At 49.3% G+C, this 19248-nt stretch overlaps 1 protein-coding gene and 1 long non-coding RNA gene across 2 annotated transcripts; one reads left to right on the top strand and one right to left on the bottom strand.

Annotated features, from left to right (window-relative positions):
• Window positions 1-3264: 3264 nt before the first annotated feature.
• On the bottom strand, window positions 3265-5885 carry LOC309374900. Its single transcript, XR_014170757.1, has 2 exons — window positions 4738-5885; window positions 3265-3660 (listed from the first exon to the last, which is right to left on the bottom strand). It is a non-coding gene; the product is annotated as an uncharacterized lncRNA (long non-coding RNA).
• A 5377-nt stretch (window positions 5886-11262) lies between these two features.
• LOC309376300 (low molecular weight neuronal intermediate filament-like) lies at window positions 11263-17743 on the top strand. Its single transcript, XM_081922560.1, has 4 exons — window positions 11263-12364; window positions 14979-15296; window positions 15950-16074; window positions 16664-17743. The coding sequence occupies exons 1-4, from the start codon at window positions 11660-11662 to the stop codon at window positions 16917-16919; spliced, it is 1404 nt and encodes a 467-aa protein (XP_081778686.1). The 5' UTR covers window positions 11263-11659; the 3' UTR covers window positions 16920-17743.
• Window positions 17744-19248: the final 1505 nt, after the last annotated feature.

Genomic DNA, 19248 nt, shown 5'->3' with positions numbered 1-19248 from the left:
AGAGAGCATCATAACATCACAGAACTAGGAGGGGGGAAGCCGTGTCTTTTGGGGGTGCAGGGCAAAAATGCTGAGCTTTTTTTAGGGGAGCAAACCTTGTACAGCTTCTTTTGGGGGGAGCCAGTGATCTACCACAGACGTCCACTGATCTACCAGTAGATCACAATCTACCTCTTGGACGTGCCTAATCTAGTTCAATGCCCTGCAATGCCAGCAGCACTGCGTCTGCTTTCCCTAGGAGTCTCCTTCTTTGTGCTGGGCCGAGCGCCGTCACCACTGCCCTGCAACTCCCAGGGAAGCTTTTCAGGCCAGGCCAGTGGAGGCTGTTCTCACTGTGAGGCCAGGAGGACAACTGCAGGTGGAGCCAGATCAAAGGACGGCTGGAGCCAATATTGGGCAGAGGCAACTCTGCTGGTTTTGTCCCCATCCGCCTCCTCCCTGCTGAGTTCTAAAAAGGCAATGGCAAGGCTGAGGAGAAGGAAGCCGGTAGCAGGCAGTGCTGGACCCTGGATCCATTGTCAACAAGGAGATAGACAAGGTGAGGTGTGGTGGAGGGCAGGCAGAGGTTGGTGAGGCAGTACCCTATTTGCCCCAATGGAGCAGTCTCTGCTGGAACAGGTGAGGACAAAAACCAGCAGCCGCTAACCCCGGGTGAATTGGCTGCAGTTGCCACTGGTTTTGTTACACAATAATGCCTCAAGGCCCCATATCACGTGCCCACACATCCTCACAGGACAGTCTTCTCTTTGAAGAAGATGGCTGCTTAAAGCAGTGGTTCCCAAAGAGGCTGGTAGCAACCCTTGGGGGGCAGTGGGATCACTCGGGGGCAGGGTACTAAGAGTCAGGGGGTGGCAGCAGGAGGCTGGAGACTATCAGACTTTGAAAAGCTGGCCCCACTGGATCAAGTTTATCAGGTTTGTTGAATTAATTACACTAATTAATTGGAGTTTGAATAAATGAGCAGTGGACCCCAGAGCGGGAGAAGGAGGAGGAGGAGGAGGAGGAGGAGGAGTTTGGATTTGATATCCCGCCTTTCACTCCCCTTCAGGAGTCTCAAAGAGGCTAACATTCTCCTTTCCCTTCCTCCCCCACAACAAACACTCTGTGAGGTGAGTGGGGCTGAGAGACTTCAGAGAAGTGTGACTGGCCCATGGTCACTCTGCAGCTGCAGGTGGAGGAACAGGGAAGTGAACCCGGTTCCCCAGATTACGAGTCCACCGCTATTAACCACTACACCACACTGGCTGCAGCTGCTCTCCCTCTTTTCTTGCTGCATCTGGGAATGTCAAGCTAGGCAGCAGGCCCTCTTCTGGCTGTGGTGGTTGCAGGATTGTGCCCACGGTCTGTCTTTAATAATTAGTTGCGAGCTCCAGAGGAACGAGCCCAACGTGCTGCCCTGCCCAGAAAATTAGACTGGTGATTTCAACTCATGAAATCCTACAAGCCAACCAGCAGCTCCCTGGTGCTGCCTGATGAATGTTGACAATAAACAACATGGTTGCAATTGCTTGGATGCAGGGAACTGTATTGGACACTGATGGTTCAGAGCAAGATCTTCAAACCAGCACTGAAAGTTTCCTGGTCCAATAAGATGCTCACCAAGCTCACTCCATGTACACCTGCCTCCTGCAACCTCCAGATTTTGGACAACAAGTCCCACAACTGGGTTCCAGTTGTGGCTGATGGAAGGGGTTGTCCAGAACACCTGGAGAGCACCAGGTTGGCCAAGTCAGGTGTTGACATGAATGGAACTCAAACCTTTCCCAGAATATCCAGATATTTTTAAGCACACCAATTGGAGGTCGCCTTGCTCACTCTAGGCATTTTCTGCTGCCTGGCAGGTCCACACTTTTGCCTCTGCTAGAACAGGAATCCCTGACTAGTGCTCTGTTTGGAGGAGGTTTCCTGGCCAGAACAGAAGCTGCCAGCTGGCTCAGCCCCTGAAAAATGCAGGCCTGGTGTTCTTACCCGGACATGCGTAAATAGCAGACTGCAGCATCACCTGCTGGGGGGAAAGAAAAATGTCATTTTTTTCACAGACAAGTTGTTTTCTGTAGACCAGAGCCGGTGCATTGAGCAAAGGACTTGTTAGGGGGAAGGTAAAGTTAAAAGATTTAATCTAATGCTGCCATGAAGGACTAGTTTTGGGGTCTCATCTTTCTCGTGAATGCAGGGCCATTTGTGCTTTATGCTGAAATTGTCCAAGAAATTCCAAAGTACCTGCTCAAGATTGTGGGAGGAAAATATGAATCCCCGTCACCCACGTGCAGCGGCAGCAGCATAAATAATAACAGAATTAGCTGGGGGCCTGGATTCAAAATGGAGGTCTTTGCACTCTCTCCAGCAGGAGCGAGCTCCTAACAGAAGGGTTTAAACATACAAAATCAAGAAGCAGTACACTGCTAGGACTGCAGGTTGTTAGTCTTCATGCACTCATGTTTGACTGCAATTTCCCTCAACGATAAACTATGTGTCACAAATCTCTTTGAAGGCCTCACTCACCATATCTCAAAAATGCACGATGCCACATAATACTAAGACTGAAAAGGATGTTACATCTTTCAGAAACAGCAAGGAAATAAATGAGATTAAAATAATTGTTTTAGGAAAGAGGAGGAAAGGGCGACCAGCTGCAAAGGAGCAGAGATTTCCTGTTCTTCGAACAGCTTGACAGAAGCTGCAAGTCTTTCTTCAACAAGCTGGAACAGAGCAGAGCATCTAATACCAAGCAAAAACAGAAACCTTTCCCCTTCAACGTACAAATTGCAGTTAAGAAAGGCAAACTCTCCCTAGTAAACCAGAAGGGGGCACTGCACTCCAACAGAAGACACAACACCCTTTGTGGGATTCCTCACATTTGTTTTAGGACTGATATTATTATTCATTTCATTTCTATATCACTTTATATACACCCGTATTTTCCCATCTATAAGACAGCCCCATGTATAAGATGACCCCTATTTTTTGAGCCCAAAATTAAGAAATATTTAATTGCAACATTCTGTGTATAAGACGACCCCCAATTTTAAACTTCAAAAAAATTGGGAAAGAATATAGTCTTATACATGGAAAAATAACAGTAAATTATATATTTTTAAGAAAAAATCTCAAAGCAGTTGATAACACATTAAAACATCAAACAAAAAAATCCAGAATAAAACATTACTGGATGAAGCTAAGTATAAACTATGCATTCAGAGCAGCATAATTAACAGGGATCTAAAATATTATCTTAACGATTTCAAAATAAAACATTACAAAGGCTGTCAACTGCAGAAGGCACATTTAATGCAGCAAAGTTAACCAATTATCTCAAACACTTCAAAGGAGAACATTACTAAAGGAAGTCAATCATGTCCCTCTTTTTCTCTGCCCCTCCTCTCCTTTTTTTTTTTTTTTTTTGCTTTTTGGAAGTGACAGAGATTGCTTAACATTGCTATACTAAGATTGCTTGCAATAGGCTACTAATTGCTAGATTCTGGGAATTCTTAGAGGGTTTGCCATTGATCACATGGTGTAAAAAAATCAATGTATGGCTGATAGAAAAACTAATCACTGAACTAGAAATAGCAAGGGGAATGAAACAAAAAGGCCTTTATTATGTGCAGCGCAAGAGAGGAGAATTAGGGATCTCCACTATATAACTGAACATTTTGGTTGCTGCGATTGGAAATATAAGTAATTTTTTTTAAAAAAATTTTATTAGGAATTTAAACAAAACATAATATCTTAAAACATATCATCCTTAATTCCCCATTTCCCCCTCCCCCCATAACCCCCCTCCCTGCCTGACTTCCCTCAGTTCCAATCTCTTGTTTTCTCTATAGATGCTATTCTCTGCATGTTACAGAATTGTATGAATCCTTCATTTATCTGACTGGTTATTATCAATAAAAAGTTTGTGAGTGTTTATCCAAGGAGTCCAGTTCACTTTGTTGCTTCTTTAAATACTTTGTAAAAGGTTCCCATTCATCTTTAAAGTCACAGTTATCCTTGTCCCGTAATTTGTGTGTCAATTTTGCCAGTTCTGCATAGTCCATCAGTATCTCTTGGCGATGTTCTTTAGCTGGGGTTTCCTTGTTCTTCCATCCTCTCGCCGCCATTGTCGCACACATGAAGATAATTTTCAACTTCCTTGACAGGTCTTTCCATACAATCCCCAACAGAAATGCTTCAGGTTTCTTAGCAAATGTTAGATGGAACATTTTCTTCAATTCATTGTATATCATTTCCCAATTTTTTTAAATTTCATTACAATCCCACCACATGTGGTAAAATGTCCCCTCCTTTTCCTTACACTTCCAACACATGTTTGAGCTAGTTTTATACATTTTCCCTAGCTGCACTGGCAGCGGCGTAGCGTGGGTTGTCAGCACCCGGGGCAAGGCAAGTAATTTGCGCCCCCTAACCCCTAACCTGCCGCCGCTGCCAGCTTCTTCTTGCTGCTGTCTGGTCTGGTCTGGTGTGGTTCTCTCCTGTGCTCAGCGCTGCGCTGGGCGGCCACTGCACTGTCCCTCCCCCAGATAGTCCCTCGCTCTCTCTCCGCACCGCACGCCTGGCACCCCCCCCTCCACAGTGGGCGGCGACCCGGCGGCTCGGATCGGATTCGCACAGCCAGCACTGCAGTGAGAGAGAGTGAGCCAGGTAGGGGCAGAGAACTGCGAGTGCGAGCGCGCGCCCCCCCTGATGTTGCACCCGGTGCTGCCGGCCCCCCCTGCACCCCCCACGCTACGCCACTGTGCACTGGAAAGATAAGTAACTTAAGGGATGCTCCAGAGAGCAGGACCCAAAGCAATGGATTCAAGAAAGGACATCTGGGAGATCTTTATGGTGGTAAAAGCTGTTTGACTGTGGAACCGACTCTCTTCTTCTTTCATTCGAGGTTTTTAAAAAGATGTTGAATGGCTACCTGCCCATATTGCAGGGAGCTGAATTCAATGTCCCCTGAGGTCTTTTCCAACTCTACAATTCTGCGATTCCTCCAATGGGGGAAAATAGTTGTGGTAGTGGGAGTCTGATATAGCAGCAGAGCTAGACTTCCCTCTCCCCCAAGCCACCCAGCTGATAAAAACTATTGTGCTGAAGTGCCCTTTTTGCCTCACAAACCTTGCCCCTCCCCCGCCCCGTGGATCACCTGAAAATTGCTGGCGATTCTTCTGCCTGTTGCAGCAGTTGTATGTATGCCCTAGCTGTATGCATCTAGCTGTATGATTTTAACTGAATTCAAATTTGCTTCTTTTATTGCTTATGCTGTATCTTATTGTATTACTATTTGCATTCCATAGAATTCAAACTGTAATGCAATAAAATACGTATGGTTGGCATTCGTCTGTCCTGGCAGACAATGGAGGGGTGCACCTTTGGGGGTGAGACTGAGCTGTTGGGAGGTTGCGGCGCTTGCTGTGGCTGCAGAGACCAATACGGGAGAGACATGTTTTGTTGCAGCTGGGGCACGTGAAGGTGTCCCATGTGCTGCACCATGGTGTATCTTTTCTCTCTTTTAAAAAATGTATTATTTATTAAATTTTCCATTTTAGCAATCCAATAAAAACCACATTAAAACATTCCAAATTATAATACAGTTTTTTTAAAAGCCAAATATTCAATGCCAAATTGTATTTCTTTTGGGTGACTTCCCATGCTCTGAAGTTTGGGGAGTGATGATCTAATATCATACTGCATTTCTTAATTAGTCCAACTATTCCAAATAAAACATTTCCGATGTTGATCCTTCATTTTTAGCAGCCTCTGAATTAGTTTAGCAAGCAGGCAGGTTAGTCCATTGTAGTTCTGTGTGAAATATTTTTAGTTTTCTTCTTCTTTATTTTTCTGTTGTAATCCAAAATCCTCTAAGACACCACTTTCGATTTCTGCACACAAGGGCAAATCTCTCTTTTTTTATAAGATATTTATTAAATTTTCAGAGATTATATAATAACAAAACAAACAAACAATACACAAACAAAAAAGAACAAGTATAATTTCAATCCCTTATTTTCTTAAACTTACTTCCCTGACCTCCTCATACCTCCCCTTTCTGTATCCCCATTTCTAATTATTCGTTCAGCAAATCCTCTCCCTTAATTTTCAGTAAATTTCTAACCTTTCTTTTCTTTTTACATAACCCTTTCAGCTGAAAACCACTTAGTTTCTAACCCATCGTCATGCTAACATTCATTAATTTTGCAATGTTTCCTAAGATAGTCTTTAAATTTCTTCCAATCTTCTTCTGCCGTCTCTCTTCCCTGGTCTCGGATTCTGCCAGTCATTTCTGCCAATCCCATGTAGTCTATCACCTTCATCTGCCATTCTTCCAAGGTCAAATCTCAGTGCGTCACATCCAAGACAAAGGGAGATCTAGACTTCTGCCATTAGCACCCGGCAAATATCCCAGATTCCCTTCTGTGATCTTGTTCCAGCAGCTAACTAGCTGGTGCATAGTGTGTTCTTTCTCTGCGCTCCTCCCAGTGGTCATTCATCCTGTGGTCACTGCTATGCATACATGACCTGTCTCCAGCCACCTCGGACGTCTGCAAGGGATTCCCACATGGCAGGTGTTGCTAGCCTTCAAGTCATGTTTGCAGATATCTCTGTAATGCAGAGATGGTCTGCAAACTGGCCTAATGCCTAAACTCAGCCCCCCGTAGATCTCGTCCTTGGGAATTCTGCCAGCATGAGAACATGACCAGGCCAGAATAGATGTCGCTGAGACAGGACTGCAAACATGTTGGGAATGTGGGCTTGGGGGAGCACGTCTCTGTTTGACACTGTCCTGCCATGGTGATGCCCAAAATCTTCCTGACTCAGCGCATGTGGAAGGCATTGAGGCGTCGCTCCTGATGGTTGTAAGTTACCCGTGACTCACTTCCATAAAGCAGTGTGCTTAAGATGCACAATATTAGAAATAAAGGAAGCAATTAAAATGCAATTAAAAATACAATTTAATGTAGACATGCCATGGGTCACCTTAATGAAGCTTAGGGACCCCACTAGTGGTCCACAGAATACCAGTTTGGGATTGCCTGGTACTTAATTTAAATCAGTATGTATTGCGCAACTTTCCAGGCGCTGTTTTTAAAAGAAATCAAAGAAGTATATTGCATCTACCTTTGCCAACCTGTGCCCTCTAGATGAAGGAGCGTCTCCACCCCCATCATTCAACCCGGACACTGAGGTCCAGTGCAAAGGGCTTTCTGGTGTTCCCTCGCTATGCGAAGCCAAGTTACAGGGAACCAGGCAGAGAGCCTTCTCGGTAGTGGCACCCGCTCTGTGGAACACCCAGATGTCAAAGAGAAAAGCAACTGACATTTAGAAGACATCTGAAGGCAGCCCTGTTTAGGGAAGCTTTTAATGTTTAATAGACTATTGTATTTTAATACTCTGTTGGAAGCCACCCAGAGTGGCTGGGGAAACTCAGCCAGATGGGCGGGGTATAAATAATAAATTATTATTATTATTATTATTATTATTATTATTATTATTATTATTATTATTAACTAGAACACCCATCAGCCCCCGTGCTGGCTGGGCCAATGGGAGTAGTTTGGCAAAGCCTGGTCTAATAGTTTGCAAATGATTCATCCCATGTGGAATGACCCTCTGGCCAGCCCATCAATGCTCGCTAAGACCCCACCATCTGCCCCTCCTGCTTAGTCACTCAGCGCTCCAGGAAGATGCTCCAGGTGCCTTTTCCACACAGAAACTGCACCAGGATTCCAAACATAGCCGAGTTCATCCTTTTGCCCTCTCACTGCAGTTTATTTTCCTGCCCTGCTGAACAAAGCTGTTTCAACATCCACTTTTGATGCTTTTTAGATTCATCAACTTGACAGCGGACGGGGTCATGTCTGGTTCCTGGTATCTTGCTTCTGTATTTTTGACTCTCTCTCTCTCCCCCCTAAAAAGAAAATCTCTTGGTTCAAAGCTGGAATTCTTTCCCTCACTTATTAAATATAAAAAATAAGAAGTGGCCCCAGCTTCCAGTGAGAGGATAATAATAATGCTGATTTAAATTATGTATATCCTGCTTTTTAAAACAGCCAGTGATCTAAATGGCTTACCAAAAACGTGAATACAGTGGTACCTCGGGTTACAGACACTTCATGTTACAGACGCCACTAACCCAGAAATAGTACCTCGGGTTAAGAACTTTGCTTCAGAATGAGAACAGAAATTGTGCGGTGGCAGCAGGAGGCCCCATTAGCTAAAGTGGTACCTCAGGTTAAGAACAGTTTCAGGTTAAGAACAGACCTCCAGAACAAATTAAGTTCTTAACCCGAGGTACCACTGTAATAGAAATATACTAATATTATATATGAAATGCAGAGCACACATACCCTGGGCTACCAGAAAACACTTCCGCTGAGCCTAATTTCATCAGGGAGGGGTGACTCTAGGGGCCCCAAGGATATGGACAGATATGGGCCCACAAGCACCTGGGTATGCCCTGCCTCGGGGGGGCGAGGGGGAGACGAGGGTGGCTGTGGAAGGTGGGAGAGTTAAGCTGCCGTTCCGCCATGTCTCCTTGCAATGAGACTTCCTCACTTGGACTTTTCCATTCCAAGGAACAAGGAGCTCTCTGGCTTTCCAGCCCATTAAATCACTGGTCCATCCCCTCCACACCCCGGCCAGGCTCCGGCCAGAATGAGCAGGTGCAAACGGATACGGCTGATTCAGCATTAGCTAAACCCTCCCCCCCCCCCTCACCAAAGCCAGGCTTTAGATGCCTTCTTGAAAGGAGCATTGATTTATTGCACAAAGAGGAGGAAATTAAATGGGGAAGGGACAGATGGTGCTGGGCCGTGGGGGGTGGGGGAGGCACCATCGGCCGCTGCAGGGAAGCAGGATGTGAAGAAGCCATCTTTTCACCCTCGTTTTTAAATAGTATTGATTTCTTGGTTGCATGGTAAAATCATTTGTAGTCACTCACACACAAAAAGAAGAAAACACCCCTCCTCCCCCCCAGGATCTTTCCTCTGATCCTGTGGACATGGGGAGCTACAATGGGCCACAGATTAAACACGCACACAGTGACACCAGCAGGCTCTGCAAGGGCGAAGAACATCAGACCAGGCCAGTGGCCCATCTGGTCCAGCATCCTGTTCTCCCAGGGGCTGACCAGGTGCCCCAATGAGAAACCTGCAACAGGATCCAAGCACAAGAAACTTCTCCCTTCCTGTGGTTTCCAGCAACTAATATTCAGAAGGATTTACTGTCTCTGACAGTGGAGACAAAGCACAGACATCATGGCTTGTAGCCAGGCCCTCTCCACCTCTATTAAAGCCCCCTAGTTTGGTGACCATCAGCATAGCTGTCATCTTTTCCCTTTTCTTGCAAGGAATCCTATTTGAAATAAGGGAATTTCCCTTTTAAAAAGGGAAATGTTGACAGCTATGGCCATTAGTGCCTCCTGCAGGTGTGGGTTCCATAGTGAGGAGGAATTAGAGAACCTTTTAATGAGGGTGAAAGAGGAGAGCACAAAATATGGTTTGAAGCTCAACATCAAAAAAACGAAGATCATGGCCACTGGTCCCATCACCTCCTGGCAAATAGAAGGGGAAGAAATGGAGGCAGTGAGAGATTTTACTTTCTTGGGCTCCATGATCACTGTAGATGGTGACAGCAGCCACGAAATTAAAAGACGCCTGCTTCTTGGGAGAAAAGCAATGACAAACCCAGACAGCATCTTAAAAAGCAGAGACATCACCTTGCTGACAAAGGTCCGTATAGTAAAAGCTATGGTTTTCCCAGTAGTGATGTATGGAAGTGAGAGCTGGACCATAAAGAAGGCTGATCGCCGAAGAATGGATGCTTTTGAATTCTGGTGCTGGAGGAGACTCTTGAGAGTCCCATGGACTGCAAGAAGATCAAACCTCTCCATTCTTAAGGAAATCAGCCCTGAGTGCTCACTGGAAGGACAGATCCTAAAGCTGAGGCTTCAAGACTTTGGCCACCTCATGAGAAGAGAAGACTCCCTGGAAAAGACCCTGAGGTTGAGAAAGATTGAGGGCACAAGCAGAAGGGGACGACAGAGGACGAGATGGTGGGACAGTGTTCTCGAAGTTACCAGCATGAGTTTGACCAAACTGCGGGAGGCAGTGGAGGACAGGAGTGCCTGGCGTGCTCTGGTCCAGGGGGTCACGAAGAGTCGGACACCACTAAACGTCTAAACAACAACAACAGTGTAAAGAAGGACTTCATCTGCCCTCAATCTCCCGGCATTCAGCTCCACTGGGTGGCCACAAACGGCCTTTAGCACATTCAGGGCAAAACCAGCGGCAGATCCTGGAGGAATTTGGCAGCCCAGGGCAAAGGCTTCTAAGGCACATCCCAGGGGACGGGTGATGGCGGAATCCCCTGGGTGGCCCTGGCTTCTCAGACCTCAGGAGTGGTTCCCGACAGTTTTGTGAGTAGGGAAAACCTGGCTGACTAGTTGGCACATCAATGGAAAGATGGGGCAGGCAATGTCCTTGGTCCTGCTGCCCCATGGAAAAGGGCTGGGGGCATCTCTTAGGCACATGCTGGTAGTATATTGGGACTTTGCCACCTCCCTTCCACATGCCCCCAGCTCCATTCTAAGCACCTGGGAACAGACTACAGATGTTTGTACAGTCTGTGTGCACAACAGCTGGGTGGCCAAATCAAGCGTTTCACACATACATTTGTACATGTGTAGAGACAGCTTGTGCTTGTGTAAACCTAACGTGGAAGCAAGCCATAGGTGATGTGGGAACAACACTCTGTACATGCTCAGATGCACTACACATGGCTCTGTTTTCTTGAGATGAGCAAAGAAGGGGATGGAGAGGATCAAACTGTAAGTCTGAAAGAACATTTAACAGGCAGGATTCCTGCCTCCCCGGAACATATCAGAGGCACCCGGCTGGCAGCTCTTGGGAGAAGGAGGAAATCGGGACCAGCAGGAAATCAGGACCAGCTTGTTGCCTGTGTCCCAGCAGGGCTTTAGGGGAGCTCCGATGCTCGGCAGGAAAGTGGCAACTACAAGCAGGTTCCCTTGGGAATATTACTAATCCCTGCCACGCTATTATCACTGCCAGAGCAACGCTATGCAAAGGATCACTGGGCGTCAAGTCTTGGGTGCCCTGGAGGGACCACAGCTCAGCGGGAGAGCAGCGGCTTTGCAGGCAGGCAGGTGCAGCCCGGGATGGACAACCCCCGTTGTGCAAGCCGGGAGAGCAGAGGACACTGCGCTAGGGGCACCAACGTAGCCTGATTCGGTAAGGGAGCCCCCGATGCTCCGCCTCGGGGCCCGATCCGCCTTTCGCAACGCAGCCGCGTGGGGAGACCCGAGGGCTCGTCCGCCTCCTGCCACGACACCCCCGCCCCATCTAGATTTCGGGGCTCGGTCAGGGCTGATCTCCGCGGCCACATTTGCTGATGAAGCTCTTGGCGGCGGCAGCCGGCGAGAAAAATCCTCCTCCTCCCCCCCCTGCGCCCCCCTCCTCGCCTTTGCAATTGGCTGCCCGACGTGACTTTGTCGCCGCTGCGCCGCTAGGATTGGCGCCGGCCCGGCGATAAAAGCCCCGGCGTGCCGCGCTCCCCGCCCGCTGTCGAAGAGCCTCCGCCGGCGCCGCGACCCTCCTCCCTCCGGCAGGATCGCCCCCTTCGCGGCGCCCCGACGCCCCTCGCAGCCGCGGCCATGAGCTACAGCCGGGAGCTGCTCTACGGCAAGAAGGCCTTCGCGGGCCGCAGCCTGGCGTACGGCTCGACGGCGGGCCGGGCGGGGGCGTCGGGGGCCGCGGGCCCCTCGGCCTTCTCGTCGTCGTATCGGAAGCTGCCGGCGCCGAGCAGCTCGCTGGACCACCTGGAGGCGCTGCGGGGCGGCGGCGTCGGGGCGTCGGGGCCGAGCGCGCTGAGCAACGAGCTGAAGATCGTGCGCACCAACGAGAAGGAGCAGCTGCAGGGCCTCAACGACCGCTTCGTCAGCTACATCGAGAAGGTGCACCAGCTGGAGCAGCACAACCGGCTGCTGGAGGCCGAGGTGGCGGCGCTGCGGCAGCGGCAGGCCGAGCCGTCGCGGCTGCAGGCGCTGTACGAGCAGGAGGTGCGCGAGCTGCGCTCGCAGGTGGAGGCGCTGCGCCACGACGGCGACCAGGCGGCGCTGGAGAGCCAGCAGCTGGGCCGCGCCCTCCAGGGGCTGCGCGAGCAGGCGGCCCGCGAGGCGGCGCGGCGCCAGGAGGCCGAGCTGGCGCTGCGCGACGCGCGCAAGGACGCCGACCGCGCCGCCCTGGCCCGCCTGGAGCTGGAGAAGAAGGTGGAGGCGCTCCTGGACGAGATCGCCTTCCTGCGCCACGTCCACGACCAGGAGGTGGCCGAGCTGCAGGCCGAGCTCCAGGGGGCGCAGGTGAGGGGGCGCGGCGGGGGCGGCGCCTCTGTCTGGTCCAGCATCGTGTGCGCAAAGTGGAGGGCATCGGGTGTACACTCCTGTCTAAAGGACATGATGGTGGAGGCGGGAAGGTGAATGTAGTGAAAGCAGCGCCCAAAATGTCCTGCTTGAGGAGGTAAGAAGAGCCTTCTGATCTGGATCAGGCCAGTGGTCCATCTAGTTCAATATCCTGTTCTGACTCAGATGCCCCTTTTGGGAAACCTGCACGTAGGATTTGCGCACAAAAGCCCTCTCCCCTCCTGCTGTTTCCAGAAATTGTAACTGTGGAGACAGAGCATCGCCATCGGTGGCCTTCTCCTCCTTGACTTTGAAAGCCATCTAGGTTGGTGGCCATTCCTGCCTCCTGTGGGAGAGAGTGCCCCTAGTTTAGCTGTGTCCTACTGTTTAAAGAAATACTCTTTCTTATCTGTCTTCCAGCATTTAACTTCACTGAATGTCCCTGAGTTCTAGTCTCACTCTTTTCCCAAGAGTCAAGGCTACATCCTAGGAGGCGCTTCCAAGGATCCGCGTGAAAGATTTAGAAAACTAACCATTGTGTGGACAAAGTAGATGGATGGAGAGAAGTTTACTTAGGGTTTCCATTTCCCCCAAAGTGAAAATCCAGATGGAGTTGTTGAGCTTTTTCTGCGAATACCCCCCCCTCCAAAAAATAGAAACATTTTTGCGCTTTTAAATAAATTTTGGGATATATTTTTTTTAAATAACCCTACTTGCCACGTGTCTGGGTTTTCCTGCACATTTTGCAAATTCAGCAAAAATCCACCTTTGTGCCATTTTCAAGCCCGATTCCCAGATGTGTCCGGGAAAACCTGGACATATTGTGGGCCTAATTTTACTCCTCTTAGCATAATACTAGGACTTGAGGTTAGCCAGTTACCATTGTCTGCCTACACACGATTCATTTAAAGAACAGTTAAGGCAAGTTTTGCCTCCTCATAGAATTGTGGGCAGTGTAGTTTTTTCGGGGTTGCCAGGAACTGTAACTCTGTAAGGAGTAAACTTCAGTGTCTGGAATTCTTTGAGAAGGAACGTTGCGCTTTAAAGGAATTGCGTGTGAGAGTCAGGGCAAGCTAAAGCTTCTTTGCGCACGGTGCAGTTATTTGGGGGAATTGGTTGCTGCTGCCAGATGTAGCAGTTCGTGGACATCGTCCACAGGTGCAGAGGACTCAGTGGGCCTTTGGTCTGATCCAGCAACCTGGCTCTTCTTACCTTCTTCTGTACAGTTGGGAAGCGACATGGATTGTGTGCTTGCGAGCACAACTCCTGCCCTCTAGGGGTACGCAGTGAATTGTTTGACCGAGTGCGGCTTCAAGTGTCAGCTGATCAGTGGAACTCACTGCTGCAGGGTGTGGTTGTGGCTGCAGGTTGAAGTGGACTTGGAAAAAAAGTGGTGCCTTCCAGATGTAGTGTACTGTGGCCTAGCAGTGACCATTGGCCATGCTGGCTGGGAGCGGTGGGACTTGGGAGTCCTGGGTTAGATACATGGTGAACAGGGCTGTCTGCAGCTTATTGGGAGTGGAGTTTGGAGAGCAGCAACAAGAGACTATGGCTGTGCTGTTCCTCTACAGCTGGAGGCAGCAGTGCTTCAGAATACCAGTTCCTGGAAGCCACGGGGGAAGAGTTGCTCTTGTGCTCGGATCCTGTTTGCAGGTTTCCCACTGGAGCATCGGGCTGGCCCCTGTGAGAACAGGATGCTGGACTAGGTTGGCCTGATCCAGCAGGCGCTTCTTACGTCCTCATGAGACATTTGCTCAGGCTTTGACATCAGATCCCTGGCTGTGGCAACTCTGCTGGCTCCTGAAGCACATGTGAAGACCGACCAGCCTTTCTCCCAGCTTTGAGGCTGCAGGTCAGCGGAGATCACCCCTTGCTGAGTGCCAGGTGCCCCTCCCCCGCTCCTTGGTAGCCCAGTGGCTGCATGCAGAAGGTCCCAGGGTCAGCTCCAGGCAGCATCTCCGAGTAGGGCTGGAAATGTCTCTGGAAACCTCCTCACGAAACCACACTGAGCTCAGTGGACCAAGGTCTTCATAAAGGCAGCTTCCCCCTTCCCTAGGGGTGGGGGCGTTTCAGTTCCTTGGAAGCACCAAGCCTCAGAGCAGCCAATCTGGCAAGCCCTGTTGGAAACAGGAGGGGTTAGCGGGGGCATTCTTGACCTCTGGAAGAAATTTAATTCTGTTCACAGTTAAAGGTGAAATTGCCCAGGTAACCGTTTCTGAAACAATATGCCAGCCTAAATATGCCAACACCCACCCATTGAAATTTGCACCTCTCTGAATTTTGCCTTGCAGTTCTCTAAGTTATGTTCACCAAAATACATACAATGGAGGAAAGTGTATTTAGGAATGCATATATTAGTGAAAATCTGAGCTTATCCACACGGATCTCACCTTAAACTCCTTGGAGGGAAAAGAGGATATGACTGTAATCATAAAGCATGTAATCGTAAAGCATGATAATAACTGCAATCCCAGCCACCATCATAATAAATAGAGCAGATTCCCAGGGCCTCTCATTAGGAAGAGTGGACCTCTTCCTGCCGCTGAGGGCCTTCCGTCTATCTGTTCCCCTCCAGGTCTCCGTCGAGATCGACATGAGCAAGCCTGACCTCACAGCTGCCTTGAAAGAGATCCGCACCCAATACGAAGTCCTGTCCGCCCGGAACCAGCAGTCTGCTGAGGAGTGGTACAAATCCAAGTTTGCCAACTTCACTGAAGAGGCAGCTCGCAGCAGCGACAGCATCCGCCAGGCCAAGGAGGAGATTTCCGAATATCGCCGGCAGCTGCAAGCCCGGAACATCGAGATCGAGTCCCTGCGCGGAGCCAACGAGTCCCTGGAGAGGCAGCTGCAGGAGGCCGAGGAGAGGAGCAACAAAGAGATGCGTGACTTGCAGGTGCGTTACACGGAAGCCACGGTTTGTTGAGCTAAGAGGCGTTAACAAACCGTGGTTTGGTCGTTTTCCAGCTGCCTCTTTAAGTTAACCTGCATAACTCTCTGCCTGCTGCCTTTTTTGTCCTAAAGACCTCAATGTTGAGTTGTGCTCCACAGGGAACATTTGTAAAGATTGTCCATGATTTTACTTGTCTATTGTTTTCCTTCTGCCCTTATTTCCCCATCTTCTCCCTGACAATGAACTCCATTCTCCAAGCCCTGCTCTTCCTCTGTCAATTCTCGCTTGCTGTCCCAAAGTTCTGCACACCTTTCTCCTTAAAATCCGCTTTTTCCAGACAGTCCCCCTGCCCACAGCTCATGATCACATCCCCCCATGCCTGTCTCTGCCACCCTGTCCTGTTCTTTCCTCTGACAACCAGCCAGCCTCATCTTAGCGTATGCAGGAAGGTTAGACTACAGTTCCCAGGATCTAGTGCAGTTGGCTGAGGCTAATGGGATATGTAGTCCACAGCTGGAGTCCACAGTTGGAGAGCACCTGATTGGGGAAGGCTGGTTTTGATTGGCAGCACCTCGGGGATGGGGATCCGCCTTCCTTGTTATGCTTTAAAGTGCTACAGGTATTTGATGTTACGTAGAAATTGTGATACATTTCAGGAGACCATCAGCCAGCTGGAAAATGCCCTGAGGACAACCAAGGGGGAGATGGCCCGTCACCTGCGGGAGTACCAGGACCTGTTGAATGTGAAGATGGCTCTGGATATTGAAATAGCAGCGTACAGGTAGGAGGACCATCTCCCCCTTCCTGCTCACCTGTTGTTCCATTCTTTGGGCTGTTTGGGGTAGAAACGCAGGCTGGGCATCAACGTTTTGGTCTCCAACATGCAGGCCCCACATAAACTCATGCTAATTTTGGGGTGGGGGTGGGGAAACCATCCATCAGGAACGTCCCCTGCACAAATCATTGAATTATCAAATGGTATAGCTGGAAGGGACCCTGAGAGTCATCTAGTCCAACCTCCTGCAATGCAGGAATCTCAGCCAAAGAATCCATGACAGATGGCTAGCCCACCTCTGTTTAAAAACATCGGATGAAGCAGTTTGCAGACAGCATTTGTTGGTCAGTTGTCTGCAAAAAGCTAAAACAAAAGTTCTCTTTTTATCAGCGCTTCCAGCTGAAGCTGCGCGTGCTCAGAGTGCCACTCCCACTTATGTACAACTGTTCTGGAATCTTCTCTGTGTTTCTGGATTAATAACTCCCTTACACCACGGCCCCCAGGGGGCGCCACCACCCACTTTGGGAACCAGTGGTGGATCTTGAGAGATCCGTAGTGTTGTTCTGACGTGGTTTGTGTGTTTTTGCCCCTGCAGAAAATTGCTGGAAGGGGAAGAGACCCGCCTGAGCACCGTCAGCAGCAGCAGCAGCAGTGCGTTCGGCCTGGGCTACCCCTTCTCCTCAAGCCCCCTGGCTGGCTTCAAGGGGTTCTCGGCCAGCACAGTGGCGATCCGGAAGGACAAGAAGGCAGAGACCCAGGACAGCCCCAAGGAGTCCAATGACTCGGGAGAGTCCAAGGACGAGGATGATTCTGGAGACGAGAAGTCTGCAGCGGGCGTGCCCAAAACCTAAAACTGTGTCCCAAAGGTAGTCCTCCCCACCCACCCTCTCACTGAATTTCCTCAGAATGGGGTGAGGGTGTTGCAGGTTTTTCAGACATGGGATGGCTCTCGGGATGAATCCGTCAGGCAGACCACGATAACTGGACCCCAGATTACTCCCGGACAGATCCACAAGTCTCTGGCAACTCTCCAGGAGCCAGCACCACACAGATCTGCCCAGAACTCAGTTGCATATCACAAGCAGAGGCTTTAGAGCTCTTGGGCAGCTAGCTGGGCCTCTTAGCTCTCTGGCATCACAGAGCTCTGCAAGTTTACTTTGGAGTAAATCCCGCTGTGTTTGTCTGTGAGCGACACACAGAAGCCTTCCCCTGTCTGAAACACTTCCTGCAAAACGTAATCTTCCGAGAGGGAGACTTGGCAGGGGTGTGTGTGTGTGTGTTCTTAAGATTAGCCTGCCCTCCATTCCCCCCCTTTGATGATCATCTTCAGTCTTCTGATCTGGAGGGCACCAGGTTGGGGAAGGCTCACTTAGGTCACATTAGCATTGCCCACTTCTGCTCTGAGGCTGACCCGACTTCAGACAAGGTCCTTGAATGCTGAAGTGCAGCGATTCCCAAATATTTTTCAGGCCGCTGCCCCCTTGGCTCCATAAATTCAACCCCCACTGCCCCCTCCCCATGAAAAGCATTATTCCAGAATAGAGGTTTGCATGACCCACTAGGGAAAATCGCTATGTAGTTAAATTGATTCAACAGAACTGATGAACTGGATCCAGTGAGACCAGCTTTTCAAAGTCTGCTTGCCATTTACACCTCCAGCGCCCCCTGCCACCCCCTTGCCCCAGGAGATGCCACTGCCCCCAGGGGTCATCCTACCCACTTTGGGATCTGCTGCTCTAGAATATATTTAATACTTCCGAGTTACTCTTTTTGTGCCTCTTTCAAAACCTCTGACTTTAAAAGCCACAGGGCAGATCATTGTGGTTATGTGATCTCCACCCCTTTGTCTGTCTGTCTGTTCAGGAAAAGCTGCAGTCAGGAGGAGTGGCAGTCAGTTCTCAGGGGAGAACTGGCTGTTTTACTCTTTCCTTGACAGCTTCTTACTCATTCAAAACTGGTCTTCCTCCCTGTTCTCCAGGTGGACAAGCAGTTTAGAGTGGCTGGGTGCTGACTTACAGCTGGCAGGGAAAGGGTTAGGGTTACTCAGATCCTTTGTGGTAGAACTGTAGAGTTGGAAAACATCCAATGAGCTCCTCCCCACCAAACCCCACCACCACCACATCTGCACTTGTAGATTCCCTACCTGCAGTTAAAGGCGCAGTGCCTTTGGGTGGGGCAGACAGGAAGCCCTCCCTCCTCACCTGTGCATGTTGAACTTTTCCTATGTCTTTCTACAGCTGCCCCAGGTGGTCCTCTAGCCATGGAGGGTCAGGGAATTAAAACCCACCACTGGGCTCTTGTTTTTTCCACAGGTTTTGCCCTTTCTAACAACGGTCCTAGCCTTGAAGTTATTCTCTTTACCTGTTAGGCTTCCTAAGGTGTGACCGATCTCTGACTTTCTAATTCTTTGTTATCTATTTATATAAAAAATAAAATAAAAATGGAGGGAGTTTTGGGGTAAACTGATTCTGAAACAGAAGGTAAGTACCCAGAGGAATATGGATAGCGCAAAAGAATTGTTCCTGAGCATCTGTAATGCTTCTGCCTTGATATTCCCATTGTTGAGTCCAGCCTGCCCATTTAACAAGGAAAGAGCAGAGAGGCAGGAGTGTTTGTGTGCTTAAAGCCAGGCCTGCAACTCCCATGATCCCTAGCTAGCAGGACCAGTGGTCAGGGATGCTGGGAATTGTAGTCTCAAAACATCTGGAGGGCCAAGGTTGAGGAAGCCGGGTTTAAGCTTTTCCCTGTCCACCATTATCCTGTGTTGCAGTTTACACACACAGTTTGAAATGTGTTTCCCTTTGCAAGCACACGTTTGAATGCCATTTGTATCTTGGCTCTAGGAATGTACCCATTGCATGCTGAGCAATTTGTAGGAAGGGTTAGTTGGGTATTCTGAATGTAAAGCCTGTGGGGACTGGTCCGCAAGCAACACTAGAGAGCTGCTAAAGGAGTTGAAGAATTTAAACCACCCATTTTGGGTCCTTTTTAGAGAAAGGAATTAGGCAAAGACATTTACTGGGCAAATGTCATCCCTCTCAGCTGTTTGGTGGCAGGCGCAGTCTGCAAGGAACATCTCCCGGTGGCAACTCAAAAAAGTGGGAGGCAACGATCAAATTGGAATTAAACATTCCTATTGTAGAATGCCATTTAAATGGGAAGATGTCAGATATGCAAAAG

The sequence above is a fragment of the Podarcis melisellensis genome (assembly GCF_964234715.1).
Source record: "Podarcis melisellensis genome assembly, chromosome: 8".
Classification (NCBI taxonomy): Eukaryota; Metazoa; Chordata; class Lepidosauria; order Squamata; family Lacertidae; genus Podarcis; species Podarcis melisellensis.
This window is presented reverse-complemented; position numbering and strand designations above follow the sequence as displayed.

Bases quoted from the DNA above. Each gene is read 5' to 3' on its own strand.
- LOC309376300 (XM_081922560.1), top strand. From the start codon at position 11,660: ATGAGCTACAGCCGGGAGCTGCTCTACGGCAAGAAGGCCTTCGCGGGC. The intron at 15,297-15,949 runs GTGCGTTACACG...GATACATTTCAG, and splicing joins AAGAGATGCGTGACTTGCAG to GAGACCATCAGCCAGCTGGA. The intron at 16,075-16,663 runs GTAGGAGGACCA...TTGCCCCTGCAG, and splicing joins ATTGAAATAGCAGCGTACAG to AAAATTGCTGGAAGGGGAAG.